This window comes from Bos javanicus, chromosome 23 (assembly GCF_032452875.1).
Source record: "Bos javanicus breed banteng chromosome 23, ARS-OSU_banteng_1.0, whole genome shotgun sequence".
NCBI lineage: Eukaryota > Metazoa > Chordata > Mammalia > Artiodactyla > Bovidae > Bos > Bos javanicus.
Window position 1 is genome coordinate 9,808,738 of NC_083890.1, and position 16,085 is coordinate 9,824,822.

A 16,085-nucleotide genomic window follows, 5' to 3' on the forward strand; every position below is an offset into this window, starting at 1 on the left:
TGAGGCTCACAGAGCTACATGACTTACCCAAGTCTCACCATGGTGTATTTTCTGCTGCAAGTATCCAAAAAAATAAAACAATTGCAACTGGTCTGGATGCTGAAGGAATTCATTGGTGGTCAGAACTGGAAGTGCAGTAGCAGGTTGGCCTCGGGTCGGGTTGAATCCAGTAGCTCCATGGCCCTCTGGCTGGATTCCTTCCCAGTAGCTGTAAAAGTTCCAGGTGTCACGTAATAATAACAGTTAAGATTTATCAAGCACTTACTATGTTCCAGACACTGTGCAATGTGTTTTCTTATCTGTATCAACTCATCTTATTGTCACAACAAAGTTGTAGTAGGTACTATAATTATCCCTAGTTTAAGAATAGGCTGTTGAGGCTCAAAGTATCCTTCTTAAAGTTTCCGAGTAGGGTGGGGCTGGGGTTGGACCCCAGGCTGTCTTGCTCCACAGGGCAGGGTCTTAACCACAAATCCACCTCACATATGGAGAAATCAGGCTCCCCAGAGAAAGGAAACATCTGTGTCACAATTCTCAGCAAACATCCTAAGACTGATTCTAGTTCGATTAGTCTGCTTAGTCTGCATACTCAGCCCTGACCCACTCTCCTGGGTCAGACTGGAACGCTGAGTCTCTACCTCAACCCCAGTTCAGTCTGCCTCGGGGTCACCTTGCCCTGGACCCACTCACCACTCCTCATTTGATATAAACACAGTGTAATTCAGAGATCTTTTGGATCACCCTGAGATCATAAATTTCTTTTTCTCCTATCTCATTGTATCTCAATCATTTCCCTCATGTCACCAAAATATTTTTAAAAACAGCAATGACTTGCTACTATGTATAAAACAGATAACCAAGGAGGACCTACTGTATAACACAAGGAACTCTACTCAATGCTCTGTGGTGACCTCAATAGGAAGGAAATCCAAAAAAGAGGGGATATATATATATATATACACACACATACATATAGCTGATTCACTTTGCTGCATAGTAGAAACTAACACAAATTGTAAAGCAATTATTCTCCAATAAAAATTTAAAAACAAAAAAAGCAGTAGTGACAGCCTAATTTTATTTTATATGTGGACCATATCTGCCTGTTTCCCTATGAGTAGACAATAAGATCATTTCCAAGTCCAAACCATCTGTGGTCTGTAGGACACAACTTCATGGCTGCAAAAGCAAAATCCTGTTCTAAGGATGGCTTCAGCAAGCTGGATGCTTTGTCTCTCACCTGGTGGTTGGGGGGAGGCTGGCTGAGGCTCTGCTGGGAGAGGTCATGCATGCCCCCACTTCCTTCCACCTTCTTGCTCAGTCATCTGCTGCTCTGTTTCCTTCCATTTTTCCCCTTAATTTTTTACAACACAGCACACATAGCAACATCATATTGATATAGCACCTTGGCATAAGAGTAGAAGGGTCTCGGGGCCCTAAAGAGGCTCTCCTGAGGGCAGAAGGCATCCACATCTCCAGACACACTAGTTGGGAAGCTCTGCTTCAGATTGTTTCTTTCCATCTATAGTCAGAGATAGTGCACCACCTTACCTGCTGGGTCCACCTTCCAGTTAGATGAAAGGGGGTAGAGGGGCAGCAGGCAGCTCACCCTTCCTAAAAGGGCAGCAGGAATTACTTTCACTTACACCCCACTAGGCAAAAGTTGGTGAGCCACTAGTCATATGGTAAAGAATCTGCCTGCAGTGTGGGAGACCTGGGTTCGACTCTGGATCAGGAAGATGCCCTGGAGAAGGAAATGGCAATCCACTCCAGTATTCTTGCCTGGAAAAATCCATGGCCAGAGGAGCCTGGCTGACTACAGTCCATGGAGTCACAAAGAGTCAGACAAGACTGAGTGACTAACACGTTCACTTTCAGGCAAAAGTTAGTCACGTGGCTGCAGCTAGCTGCAAGGGAGGCTGGGAAATGTAGTTTTCATCTGGACATCCATGTGCCCAGCTAAAGCTTGGGGAGTTCTGTTATTAAAGGACAAAAGGACAAAATGTGGGAGCAATTTGCTGTCACAAAACCCTTTATTATTTTTTTAATAAGCCAGGAGAGCTTGGCTCCCAGGACCCAGAGCTAATGACTGTTGCTGCTGCTACTGCTGCTGCCAAGTCGCTTCAGTCATATCCGACTCTGTGCGACCCCATAGATGGCAGCCCACCAGGCTCCCCCGTCCCTGGGATTCTCCAGGCAAGAACACTGGAGTGGGTTGCCATTTCCTTCTCCAATGCATGAAAGTGAAAAGTGAAAGTGAAGTCACTCAGTCGTGTCCGACTCTAGTGACCTCATGGACTGCAGCCTACCAGACTCCTCTGTCCATGGGATTTTCCAGGCAAAAGTACTGGAGTGGGGTGCCATTTCCTTCTCCAATGCATGAAAGTGAAAAGTGAAAGGGAAGTCGCTCAGTTGTGTCCGCCTCCTAGCGACCCCATGGACTGCAGCCCACCAGGCTCCTCCGTCCATGGGATTTGCCAGGCAAGAGTACTAGAGTGGGGTGCCATTGCCTTAGGCAGCTCTAATCAGGTTGTTTTGTTCTTGATTTGTAGTTCTTCATATATTTTGGATAGTCACTCCTTATTGGACATATCATTTGCAAATATCTTCACCCATTTTCAGTACGTTGTCTTTTCATTTTTTTCCTGAAGATTTCCTTTGCTGTGCATAAGTAAGTTTTTATCTGCTATAGTCCCATTTGTTTATTTTTGCTTTTGTTTCCCTTGCCTGAAGAGTCACAACTATTAATAGAAAGATACTGCAAAGACCAGTGCAAACACTTGTCTACGTTTTCTTCTAGAATTTTATGATTTCAGGTAGGGAGACTTCTTTGGGGGAGGGGCATGCTGCATGGCTTGCAGGATCTTAGTTCCCTGACCAGGAAAGGAACTCACGCCCCTTACAGGGGAGACATGGAGTCCTAACTGATAGATGGCTAGGGAATTCCCAAGGAAGACTCCATTTTTGATTGGGCAATGATATCTTTTGAGTCTTCACACCGCTTTTGCCCCACATCTAGGCCAGCCGATAATAGCCCCCCTCCCTCCCTTGGTGCTGGTGGGAGAAGCAAACTACACAAACCCCAGCCTGCTTGGGAGAACCCTCACCCTGGCCCCATCTCCTAGCTGCAGTAAAAGTCAAAGCCGCCCACCCCTTCATCCTTACCACTCAGACCCCCTTGCGCCTGCCCTGCTGTCTCCGGAAAGGTCCATTATTTGAGTAGTAAACCTTTTCATACTGTTTTGATATATGTGACATCATCCATTCCAACATCCAAACCAGTTCTGGGTGGGGGTTGATTTCATCCTCCAAGAGGCACCCAGAAAACGTGGATTGCTCAATTGATTTTCAGAAACTATGACTTCAGTTTCTCCAGTTCTCGTTCCCTGCCATGGCTGGGTGACCAAGGGAAGCTCTGTGGCTGGGAGAGGCCTGAATGGCTCAGTCACCACATGGAGGATGGTGGCCCTGGAGAATGTCCTGATTCACAGCTGACTTTGCACAAGCAAGACACCCACTTGTGTTGTGTTAAGCCTATGTGCCTCCTGGGTGGTCTGTTTCCGCAGCGTTTCCTTTCCTGCCATGATTACTGTATGTTAGAATGTCTTGCCCCTCTACCCACAGCATTACCACCTGTTTCCATTCTCAAGACTCAGGCACTTTGTTCTGATTATCCGCCGCCAGACCCACTCCCAGTTCGTGTGTTCTGAGCTTGTAATCCTCGTGCTCACCGAGAAGGCCCACAGAAATGTGTTCAGGTGACCTCACTTTCACAGGAGGGGGAGTTACTGAAATTCTCATTGAAGGTCTCCGGAGGTAGGGAGTGGAAAGGTAAAAACCAGAGTCTAATCTTCTGTTGTTAGATAGCTTGGTGACTTTGGGAGGTTTGGCGACTTCTCTGGGCCTTAGTCACCTCATCTGTGAAACAAATATTCACAATGCTATTTGTTAACAGTAATATACAATCAGATAGGATGAGAGAGTCTTTTGAGATCGTTCTGAGACCTTCTAACTGTATAGATAATGACAACAGCCTCTATTGATTGGGTGCCTACTCATAGTAAAATACCTGTTATTTAAGCATTGCGTCACTCCTGTGATATACTGTTATTATGTCCTGTTTTGCAGATGGGGAAACTAGGTTCAAAGAGGTTTAGAAGTCCGCCAAAAGCACACAGCCAGTAGATAGCAGAGCTATCTGAATCCAGATCTATCTTGCTGGTGCCAGAGCCCAAGCACATGGACTGGCTACTCTGCCAGCAGCAAGACAAGCACAGTGGACGGTCCAGGAAGCAGCTTGGGGAACATCTGCTTCATCCCCATTGCTTGGTCCTCTGTCCCTTTGGTCTGGGAGCTGGCACTGTTGGCCTCTCCCTCTCAAGCCCAGGACTGGGCATTCATACCTCATTACCTACCCACCAGGCCTTAGTCACGTGGAAGATGCAGGGTTTTTAGCTGGAACATAGAGGCGGCTGCTCCTGGTCCTCCACTTCCTCCTCTCCTTTTTCTTCCTCCTCACTGGGGAGGAAATCAAAAGTTTGGGAGGGAACCTAGAGGGTACACTATCTACCACTATCCTAAGACTCTGTTTGGGAAGGGTGGGTGGACCCAGAGGCTTCTGTGGGTGAAAGCCGGAAGTTGGGGGGCAGCAGGGAGTGCTAGGTGTTTGGGGGGACAAAGAAAGCTCATCTGGATCATGGGAGCCCTGCTGGGGCCCCGCTGATGGTCTTGCAGAGGTGAACACAACAGAGCACTCCTTTACAAGCTCGCTCACGTCTGGTAAGAGTCATAGACGTTCGTCTCCCCTCACGTTTTATTGAGCACTTAGTACATATAAAGGATTTTGCTAGGTGCTAGCGATAGGTCTGTGAACAAGACACAAAAATCCTTGCCCTGGGAGAGCTGACATTCTATTGTAGGGGGTAAATAAGTAAAATATTAATATATGCCACGTGATCAACATCTGAGGACAAAAAAAAAAAAATAAGAAAGGGGCTTCAGGAGTTGTGGTGTGAGGAGAGGGTATTCAGGGAAGACATTACTAACAATGCGAAATTTAAGCAAAGATCTAAAGGGAGTGAATGAGGATTAGTCACTCAGTCGTGTCCTACTCTCTACGACTCCATCAACTGCAGCCTGCCAGGCTCCTTTCTCCGTGGGATTCTCCAGGCAAGAATACTGAAGTGGGTCGCCATTTCCTTCTCCAGGGGAATCTTCCCAACCCAGGGATCAAACCCACACTGCAGGCAAATTCTTTACCATCTGAACCACCAGGCCTTTCCTAAAGGGAGCCAGGCAGGCAGGAGAAGGAGTTGCCCAGGTGGAGGAACAGCCAGGGCAAAAGTCTAGAGGAGGGACCTTGCCTGGCATATTCAGAAACAGCAAAGAGGAGTGAGAGAGAATGGAAATGTTAGAAGAGGTTAGAGAGGTCAAAGGAACATTACAGTATTCTTTATTCAGCAGTTCTGCTCTCAGCACCTACTGTGTGTGAGAAATAGAACTGTGATCATGAGTGCAAAAATCACTGCCTTCCTGGAGTTGAGGGGGATAGAAAAATTTAAAAACAGGATAAAGAAGATAAATTCAGAGTCATATACGATGTGAACACGGCAAACCCAGGTGATGGGCCTGCTCCAGCTGGGTGTCCGAGAGGGCTGCAGCCTGGGGCAGGAGAGGGAGGCAGCCAGACAGGGCTCCTGGGGCGGGACACGCGGAGCAGGGCAGGCAGTTGTTGGTTTTGTTTCAGCTGGAGCCCCAGGGCCTGCACACAGTAGGCGCTCAGTATTTGCTCCTTGAAAGACTACTGACATTGTCGGACAGAGGGCTGATGGATGGCAGTGATAATGTCATAAGCCCCAGCCCTGGGGACCGTTGACGTGTGAGCGTGTGCACGTCTAGGGGGTGCAGATGACAATTCTGTGCGGCAGGCAGGTGGGTCTGGCCCACTCTCCTGTGCACCAGGGGAGAAGCTACCTATTTGGGGGACACTGTGGGCAAATCTTCCAAAACTGCTTAGTCCCCTCTAGGCACAAGTCAGGTCCCACGGACACCTTGTGTCCCCCGAACCCCAGCCACACAGACGCCCCTGGGGCCTGAGAGACTGCCCAGCCTGGCAGGCGGAGGGGGCGGTGTGGGAGAAGGAGGCAGGCCAGGCCATCTCCCCGCAGGACACGGGGGAGATTTGCTTCCAGAAGCAGGGGTGCAAGAGTGGGTGCTGCCGCCGGTCTGCTGAGAACTGCGAGTTGTACTGCACCATAAGGGGGTCCAAGGGCAGGACGTGTACCCAGGGGTGGGTGTCGGGGCCTCGGGGGAGCTGAGGGGGAGAGACCCACAGAAGGCGGAACTGGAGCGCACCCAGGGGCCAGGGGAAGGAGGGAGGGGTAGGTGGGCGGAAATGACTGGGGAATTCTCTGCTGGGGGAGACTTCGGACAGACCCAAGGTGGGTTCCTCCCCCCAGGGGCGTGGAATCCTGGATGGTGGGGCAGGGATGGGGTCCGGCGATGCTTCTTTTTCTAACATGGGTTCCCGTTCTCTGGAGGTCTTCTCAGCAGACCCTGAAGAAGCACGGTCAATGGCACAGTTTAGGTCTGGCCCTAATCCTGGGTCTTCCTCTGCCTTAACCACCCTCATCCCAAGCCCCAGGAGTTCTGCTGTGGCTTCCTGGGAGGAAGTGGACTGAGAGAGGAACTGAGTGTGCTGGAGAGGGGAGCTGATTGACCCATGAGAGGATTTAAGGAGAGGAGATGGGGCCCCCTCTCAGTGTTCATCCACTTAGGACTGGCAGGTGGGATAACAGGGGAAAGCCAATGCCAGGGGCGGAGTGAGGAGGGCACTGTGCAACCCTAGAGGTCAGCCTGGAGGAGGTGACCAGAGGCACAGACTCAGAGCAGCTGGGCGAGAAGGTCCTTTATGCCCAGGCTCCTCTCTGTGCACAAGTCGAGCGCCCCCAAGCTGGATTGTGCTGAAGGTGGGGGCTGCCCCCAGAGCAGCCCTCAAGGCTGAGGTCAAAGTGCCGCCTTTCCCTGGCATTCCTCAGCCTGGACAACAGGTATCCCTGCCAGCTGGACATGACTTGTATATTTCCAAAGAATCAGAAATAGTTTAAAATCATCTACAGCCATTGTAAGAAAATTGAAAAAAAGAAGCCAGCTGAGAAAGCTTTCTTTTAATGATCGCTCTTCGTTGCCTCCTCCCACTTCTCCACCTACTCCTGTGCCACCCAGACTGTGTGTTCCTTTGCCCAGTTCCCAGAGCCTGCCCCAAGGGGGAGGGGCTAGGAGGGAGAGATGATGCACTATCACTGAGATAAAAAGCTTGCAATGTTGCTGGCAGCCATTGCCCCCCTTCCTTGCAAAACCCCAGTATTGTTTGGGCAGGCCACATTCCCAGCCCTGGAGCAGGATTGTAATTAGCCTAAGCCAGTTGTGGCAATCCCATTCTCTTTGCCCAATACTTGCTTTTCCAGCCTCCCTTGCAGCTAGCGGTGGTCAGGTGACCCAGCTGTAGCTGTGTAGATATGGAGACGTCAGCCTGGAAATATTAGGGGAAGATAAGGAGGTACCCCGGGAGAGGCACTCTGTCCTTACCCCCATCCCCAACCCAGCCTCTGTCCCCAGGCTTTCTAACTTAGCAGATGGTGAGAGGATCTGATGTTAGGAGCCCCTGTGAAGGCATTGGCTGAGAGGAGCTGGCACCCAAACACATGCCAACACTTTCATCTCCAGACTTCTTCATGCCTGAGAAATATATGCCCCTTTTGTTTGTGCCATAATTACTTGGGTTTTCCTTATTCACAGCTGAATCCAGACTTATCTCATAAACTTAATGGTTACTCTTGAGGATTCATTATCCCAGAACTACAGAATCCCGGGGCAGGCAGAGCACCTGTTTCATTCAGCTCACCCTCCCCCATTTATGTCAATCTCCTCTCCAGCATCGCCACCGAGGGTCACTGAACTTCCACTTGCACATCTGAGTGCCCAGCATCCCAAGACTCTCTAAGGAAGCCCAGGTTTGATGGCTCCAGTGGGTATAAGGTTTTTATTTTAAGTCAAAACTAAATTCCTTTTGAAAGTGAAAGTGATAGTCGCTCAGTTGTGCTTTGCGACCCCATGGACTGTGGCCCACCAGGCTCCTCTGTCCATGGGATTCTCCAGGCAAGAACACTGGAGTAGGTTGCCATTCCCTTCTTCAGGGGATCTTCCTGACCAAGGGATTGAACCCCGGTCTCCTGCATTTGCAGGCAGATTCTTTGCTGTCTGAGCCACCAGGGAAGCCCTTTCCTTTTAATTCCACCCATTTGTCTTAGTGTGAGTAACTGGGAAAGAACAGGAAATTGTATAAAGGGTTGGGGGTGGATTTGGGTGGATTTAGTGCCAACTTTTTCTAATTACATAACATTGAGCAAGTTACTTAACAACTCTGAACCTTAGTTTCTTTTATCTATAAAGGGGAGACAATGAGTTCTCCTTCCCAAGGCTGTTGTGAGAATTTGCTGGTCACAGAGTAAGGCTGCAGCGATTGTTCGTGATCTCTTTAACATAGACTGTGTCAGCTAGCTGTCATCTCTGAGTTTGGCCCAGGAAAGGGGTGAGAGACCAGGAGAAGGGACTGGTAAGTTTTGATGCAGGGCAAAGAATATGGGCCATTATAACTCCCCACCAGAGATGTGTGTGTGTGCATGTGTGTGTGTGTGTGTGCATGCATGTCTGCCTGCCTGCCTGAGAACTTGGGGAGCAAGGAGCGCCTCCCAGGGAGCTGCAATGCTCCTTAGAAACGGAGAGGTTCCTAGCCTGACTGGTCTTGTTTCACAACCTTGTCTCCAGCCTGTCAGCCTTGTTCTGTCTGGCCCCCTGGACCTGTTCCTCCTTTTCAGATGACACCTGCCTGATGTGCAAGAAGCTTGATGTAACAGCAAGGAAGACGCTGACTCAGCAAGAGTATCCAGGTGACTGGGGAAGGTTTGCAAGAGGGGCTTTAATTGCCAAGAACCCAGTTAGAAGGCAGAGATGCTGGTCGAGGCGGTGGCCAGCCAGGAGCGGGTCCTGGTGGAGGAGTGTCCTGGGGTGTGCCGGCCCTGGGTGAGCTTGCTTACTCTGTGGCACGTCCGAGATCAAGGCAGACGCCAAAGTTGGTGTTGGTGATGGAGCCCACGATGGTTTTGTCGACGTTGCAGGTCAGGCCCCGCTCACAGGGACACTTGTAGTAAATCCCATAGAGCGTCTGCAGAGACAGGGTGGTCACAGACTGTGCGGGCCAGCTGCCCCAGATGGCGCTTCTCCTTCGTGCCTCCTCGGGGGGGTGCGGGGGGTGCTGTGGGCCTGGAGGACCTGGGTTCTGCTGTCCACTGTGTGGCTCTTACTAACTTGGTCTCTCTGAGGAGCCTCTGTTTACCCACCCATGAAATAGGATGGGTAACACCTCGCTGCCCCGCCCACATCACCGGTCGGTTGTGAGGCTCGAGAGCGGATGGGATGGGAAAGGGCTTTGAAGTGTGCTGCCCTACCTTCACCTCCAGCATTCAGTGTCCAGACTGACCCTCTTCCCTGAGCCCACCCCCAAGCCTCGAGGGCCCTCCCCACGCTGAGCTGTACCTCCCCAGCTGTCTCTGCCACCCCCCAACACCCTGCCCGCCGGCACTCACAAAGGCGGAGCACTCGCTGTTCTCGCTGGCCTTGGGTGCGCAGCGGGCCAGGCTCAGGCCGTCTTCCCGGTGGCAGCACTTGCTGGTGCACTGGGCGCTGTTCAGGCAGAGCTCACCCTCATCCTGCCAGGGGGCAGCCAGTCAGCCCGGCCGCCTCCCTTTGGTCCCCTGTCCATGCAGACCCCCAACTCACCACCCGCTACTGACGACAGGGCCTCACACCATGGTGGGCTGGTATGAAGAAATCCAACCCCCGGGGCTGGAGGCCTCTGCTCACCCCGACCCCTTGACCCACCCGCATGAGACACAAGCAGTGTGGCATTGTGAAAGTAGCCCTGGGTGGGGACAGGATGCCCAACTCCTCGGACTGGCTGTGCTACCAGCTCCCTGGGTGACCCTGGGCCAGTCTCTGTCCCCTTCTATGCCTCAGTGTTCCCATCTGGAATGGTCACCTGTGGCCCCCAAAGGGGGTCTCCAAACCTCCCTGGGTCCCCCAGTCCTTCAAGGAGCCTGTGAAAGTTGAGGACCATCTCCTGGGAAACTCCTCCCTCCACAGACTCTTACAGGTAATTGCAGGGCCATCCCGGCCCCTCTGAACCCATGCCTGGCCCTGAGTTAAGAACCTGCAAACTGGGTTCCTAATCCAAAGGGCTCTTGCAGTGCCCTCTTGTGGAAAGGCCATGTGGACAGTGGGGAGAGCCTGGCTCTGGAGCGGGCCAGCTGGTCGCCAGTCCCTGATCAAGGCTTTCCAGCTGTGTGACCTCAGGCAGGAGACTTAACCTTCCTCTAAGTCAGCTTTCCATGTGAAGACGGGATTGATTATGATAGTACCTATCTCACATGGCTCGTGTGTGTGTGTGTGTTTGTGTGTGCACGCGCATGTGTGCATATGCACACGCGGTGTCACTTCCGTCGTGTTTGACTCTTTGCAACCCCTCTGGACTGTAGCCCACCAGGCTCCTGTGTCCCTGGGATTCTCCAGGCAAGGATACTGGAGTGGGTTGCCATGCCCTCCTCCAGGGGATCTTCCCGACCCAGGGATCGAACTTGCGTCTCATACATCTGCACTGGCAGGTGGGTTCTTAACCACCAGCACCACCTCGGAAGCCCCATGTGGTTCTTACAAGGACTAAATAAGTAAGCAATCCTGAGGCATTTAGAGATGGACTGGTCAGTGTAGGTCAGAAGCCAGAATCACTGGGGAAGCTTTTTAAACTACTGGATCTTCTGAGTCAGGGTTTCCGGGACGAGAGCCCAACACTCTGGATTTTTCTTTTTTCTTGCCTTGTTTCACGGCTTGTGGGATCTTAGGTCCCCAACCAGAGATTGAACCTGTGCCCCCGGGAGTGAAAGTGTGGAGTCCTAACCACTGGACCTCCAGGGAGCTCCGCTCTGGATTTTTATCAAGTTCCCTCAACCGGGTTGAACCATGCTCTGAGCATGCTCCACGCTGATCGGCCTTCTCTGGGGCCCTGGGGAAGGGGCAAGGGAGACAGGAGGTGGGCAGTCAAGGAAGAGATGTTTTACCTCCCAGCTCTTGGGCAGCTGATCCACCAGGGTTCAAAAAGCCAAGCTTAAAAAATATCCCACATGGGGGCCCAGATGCCTCCTGCCTGGAAGACCCTCTTACCAGGTTGATTATGATTCCCCGGGGGTCGGGAACCGCATAGGCTACCGCGAGGGCGACGAGCAGAAGGACAAGGACCTTCTCCATAATGAGCAGGCACAGCTGGTGTAGGTCGCAGCCGGCAGGTCAGGTCAGGTGGCAAAAGACAGAGCCAGAGGGGGTGGTGGGGCTATAAAAGAGGCCTTGTGCACATGTGACCCACCTTCCCAGTCCCACAGGGCCTGCCATGGGCAGAGGCCCAGCTGTGGCCAGCCTGCTGGGGTGGGGTCCTGATAAGCTACTGGGTGCCACCTGGCACCCGTACCTTTTGTGTGTGTGTGTGTGTGTGTGTTGGGGGTTGTGTGACATGGTGGCCTGGCTAAGAGAGGGGACTCAGGAGTACCTTTGCCTGTAGGAGGTATTAGCTGGGCAAGTTACCAGTTCTGTTTCAGTCTCCTTACCTGTCAACTGATAAGAGTTGTGAGCATTAACACAAAATTATGTTATGTTATGTTATGTTATACACAAAATACCTATAGCCTGGAACAGGGCTTCGCATATGAGCAGTACATGTTAGCTGCAGTACCTGCTCACTGCAGTTATTCACCTCTGGTGCCTTGAGCTCCCTGGCAGGGCTGGGACTTGGGTGAGGCAACAGAGACACCTAGAGTGTGAGCACCTCCTTTAACTTTCCCTCCTAGACCCCTCTCTTGCCTCACCCGAGTCTGGGTCCTGCTTTTGACCCCACCCAAACCCAGGTATGTGGCAGTATCAGGCTCAGGGGAGGAGGGGTCCCAGGCCCCCTTGGGCTTTTCCGGCAGGCCCAGGCGCCTGGGGCTGACCGGCTCTGTGGTCGCTGGCAGTGGGGTACCGCCTTGCTCTGGGCGTCCTGCTCTGGGTGTCCCGCCCTCCCAATCTCCTGGGGGACGCCTGTAGGAGTGATTCTGGGACTCTCAGGAGGTCCTTCTCCAACAACTCTCTCCCGCTTCCTTTCCACTTCACTTAGTATCTGCAGCCAGCATCAAAGACTCGCCCCTTTCGATAAAGCTTCCACTCGTCTCCTCACCCTGTCCCCTACCCAAGGCCACGTGTGTGCCTGAGCAGTTGTTAGTCCTGGCTGAGGATGAAAAGGTCCCTTTGGCCTCTGCTGGCCCAGGGTGAAGGCTGGGAAGGGCACAGCTGCCTGAGTGTGCTCAGGTGTGGGATGGAGCGGCTTTCCCTGGAGGGCTGGCCATTGTAGCAGAGCACCCCTTCCCCACCCCAGGAAGTGGAAGACAGCCAACTTGGGGAGGTTCCCAGACTGGGTTGCCCTTAAACAGACAGACCTGACTTCAAAACTCACCATAATTAGCTGCATGCACTTAGACGGGTTATTTAAATTTGTAATCTCCATGAACCTGTTTTCTTATCGAGGCAAAGAGGTCAGTGGCTCTTAGGAAGGTCAGGATTGAATAAGACAGTGTATGTGAAACCCCACGGAAGTGCCTGACACATGGGGGGTGTTCAGGCAACATAGCGACCCTTCACCCTTATAGCACTGAGGGTGGCCTAGAGAAGAGCAGCTGAAGAAACCAACCAGGACGTCCTCAAAATGAGAGAAGCCCACCCAATTCCAGACACCTGGAAATGCCATTGATGAAAGAAACAGTCTTCTCTTATTTTTTTTTATGGGGCTCAGTGTTTTCAACCACTTTTCCCCATGAGCTTGTCCTGGCCCTTCCACCACACTGTTCCTTCTCCCAAGTCAAGATGAGGAGGCTGGGGAAGGAACTGGAACCCAAGAGCTCTTTCTATCAAAATGCATCAGTCCTAGTATAGCCAGCAGGTCATGGCCACCTTTCCAGAGGTGAAAGAATGCAGATTTTTCCATTCCAAACAAAGAATATAGCAAAAAGAACTTTGATAATGTTTGTGCTTCCAAAATACAAGCAAGAAGTAGTTAAGGACTTTTTTGTATCCAAACCTCATATGGTCTAACCACCCCTTCCCCAATCTAAAGAGTGTTTTGCTTTGGCTTTTTCCCCCTCAAAAAAGAATCGATTTCTGATTCCCACGTGCGATCATAGGCATTTCTCTCACATACATAATGCTGAATGAGGGACTTACCTGGTGGTCCAGTGGGTAAGACTCTGCACTCCCAATGCAGGGGGCCCGTGTTCGATCCCTGCTCAGGGAACTAGATCCCACATCCCACAGCTAAAAGATTCCACATGCTGCAACTAAGACCCAGCACAGCCAAATAAATAAAACAGTTTAAAAAAGGAAATCCCCCATAATATTGAATGAGAAAACCCGTGGACTAAAGAACACAGACGGTTTGATTCCATCTACATGAGATGGCTGTCTCATAGGAACCTCAGAAAGCAGGAGAGCCTTCTCTGAAAGGCAGGGGAAGTTCTGCTGATCAGGCTAAACAAAAGGTGTCTGCTAGTCCCGAAGAGCCTGGCCCCAGGCCTTTTCTGAAGGGGGGAACATACAGCCCCCACTCTGGAGAAGCTCCCAGCCGGATGGTGGAGATACAGGTCATGCCTTGTTGAACTTTCAATCTGATGGCGAGGACTGATCACAAAACTGAAGAAATTTAAGAGGAAACACAGGTTAACAGCACAATATGCTTAAGGCAGGGTTCTTTTTAATAGTGAAAAATGGGAAACTGTTGAAATACCCCCAAGAAGGGGGATAATTAAACAATTACATAAAGATTAAAGATCACGTTTTTGAAAAACTAGTAATGTGGGAAAACACTGATGGTGAAATGCTAAGTGAAAATAATTGGATACTAAATGTAAACTGGAGAAGGAAATGGCAACCCACTCCAGTATTCTTGTCTGGAAAATCCCATGAACAGAGGAACCTCACAGGCTATATAGTTCATGGGGTCGCAAAAAGTTGAACACGACTGAGCACAAATGTATATACATTATTATACAACTGTATAAAGCAATATGTCCAGAAGGAGGGGAATACACCAAAATGTCAACAGAGATAATAATAATAATAAACATTTTTGAGCATTTTTATATGTGAGGCCCTGGGTTAAACATTTTCCATATGTTATTTTACCTAACCCATATGTAATAGATACTATTATCATACTCATCTTATAGATGAATAAACTGAGGCTCAGGAAGCTAAACCCTCAGTTAACAAGTTCAAGTTCTGTTCAGTCACTCAGTTATGTCTCTTTGCGACCCCATGGACTGCAGAATGCCAGGCTTCCTTGTCCATCACCAACTCCTGGAGTTCACTCAAACTCATGTCCATTGAGTTGGTGATGCCATCCAGCCATCTCATCCTCTGTTGTCCCCTTCTCCTCCCGCCTTCAATCTTTCCCAACATCAGGGTCTTTGCCAATGAGTCAGCTCTTTGCATCATGCGGCTAAAGTATTGGAGTTTCAGCTTCAGCATCACTCCTTCCAATGAATATTCAGGCCTGATATCCTTTAGGATTGACTGGTTTGATTTCCTTACAGTCCAAGGGACTGTCAAGAATCTTTTCCAGTACCACAGTTCAAAAGCATCAATTCTTCACCACTCAGCTTTCTTTGTAGTCAAACTCTCATATCCATACATGACTACTGGAAAAACCATAGCATTGACTAGATGGACCTTTGTCAGCAAAGTAATGTCTCTGCTTTCTAATATGCTGTCTAGGTTGGTCATTGCTTTTCTTCCAAGGAGCAAGTGTCTTTTAATTTCATGGCTGCAATTACTATGTGCAGTGATCTTGGAGCCCAAAAAAATAAAGTCTGTCACTGTTTCCATTGTTTCCCCATCTATTTGCATTGAAGTGATGGGTCTGATACCATGATCTTCATTTTCTGAATGTTGAGTTTTAAGCCTGATGTTTCGCTCTCCTCTTTCACCTGCATCAAAGAGCCTCTTCAGTTCTTCTTTGATTTCTGCCATAAGGGTGGTATCATCTGCATATCTGAGGTTATTGCTATTTCTCCCAGCAATCTTGATTCCAGCTTGTGCTTCATGCAGCCTGGCATTTCACTTGATGTACTCTGCATATAAGTTAAATAAGCAGGGTGACAATATACAGCCTTGATGTACTCCTTTCCCAATTTGGAACCAGTCTGTTGTTCCATGTCCAGTTCTAACTGTTGCTTCCTGACCTGCATATAGGTTTCTCAGGAGGCAGGTAAGGTGGTCTGGTATTCCCATCTCTTGAAGAATTTCCCACAGTTTGTTGTGATCCACATAGTCAAAGGCTTTGGTGTAGTTAATAAAGCAGAAATAGATGTTTTTCTGGAACTTTCTTGCTTTTTTGACGACCAGTGGATGTTGGCAATTTGGTCTCTGGTTCCTCTGCCTTTTCTAAATCCAGCTTGTACATCTGAAAGTTCACATACTGTTGAAGCCTGGCTTGGAGAATTTTGAGAATTACTTTACTGGCATATGAGATGAGTACAATTGTGTGGTAGTTTGAACATTCTTTGGCATTGCCTTTCTTTGGGATTAGAATGAAATTAGAATTAGAAATTAGAACAATTAGAATGGAATTAGAACAATTAGAATGAAAATTGACCTTTTCCAGTCCTCTGGTCACTGCTGAGTTTTCCAAATTTGCTGGCATATTGAGTGCAACACTTTCACAGCATCATCTTTCAGGATTTGAAATAGCTCAACTGGAATTCCATCACCTCCAAAGCTGATGGAATTCCATCAGCTTTGTTCATAGTGATGCTTCCTAAGGCCCACTTGACTTTGCATTCCAGGATGTCTGTCTCTAGGTGAGTGATCACATCATGGTGGTTATCTGGGTCATGAAGAAGTATAGTTCTTTTGTGTATTCTTGTCATCTCTTCTTAATATCTTCTGCTTTTGTT

General features: G+C 49.8%; 1 protein-coding gene across 1 annotated transcript; it reads right to left on the reverse strand.

Moving 5' to 3' along the window:
• Nucleotides 1-8,957: 8,957 nt before the first annotated feature.
• On the reverse strand, nucleotides 8,958-11,434 carry CLPS (colipase). Its single transcript, XM_061397986.1, has 3 exons — nucleotides 11,275-11,434; nucleotides 9,645-9,767; nucleotides 8,958-9,223 (listed from the first exon to the last, which is right to left on the reverse strand). Exons 1-3 carry the CDS (start codon nucleotides 11,356-11,358, stop codon nucleotides 9,092-9,094), a joined length of 339 nt encoding a protein of 112 aa, XP_061253970.1. The 5' UTR covers nucleotides 11,359-11,434; the 3' UTR covers nucleotides 8,958-9,091.
• Between the last annotated feature and the right edge of the window lie 4,651 nt (nucleotides 11,435-16,085).

What these genes read in the sequence shown, in the direction of transcription:
- CLPS (XM_061397986.1), bottom strand. Translation starts at nt 11,358, where the DNA reads ATGGAGAAGGTCCTTGTCCTTCTGCTCGTCGCCCTCGCGGTAGCCTAT. An exon ending in GGGGAATCATAATCAACCTG is followed by an intron (nt 9,768 to 11,274) that starts GTAAGAGGGTCT and finishes GCCCCCTGGCAG; the next exon opens with GATGAGGGTGAGCTCTGCCT. An exon ending in ACAGCGAGTGCTCCGCCTTT is followed by an intron (nt 9,224 to 9,644) that starts GTGAGTGCCGGC and finishes CTGTCTCTGCAG; the next exon opens with ACGCTCTATGGGATTTACTA.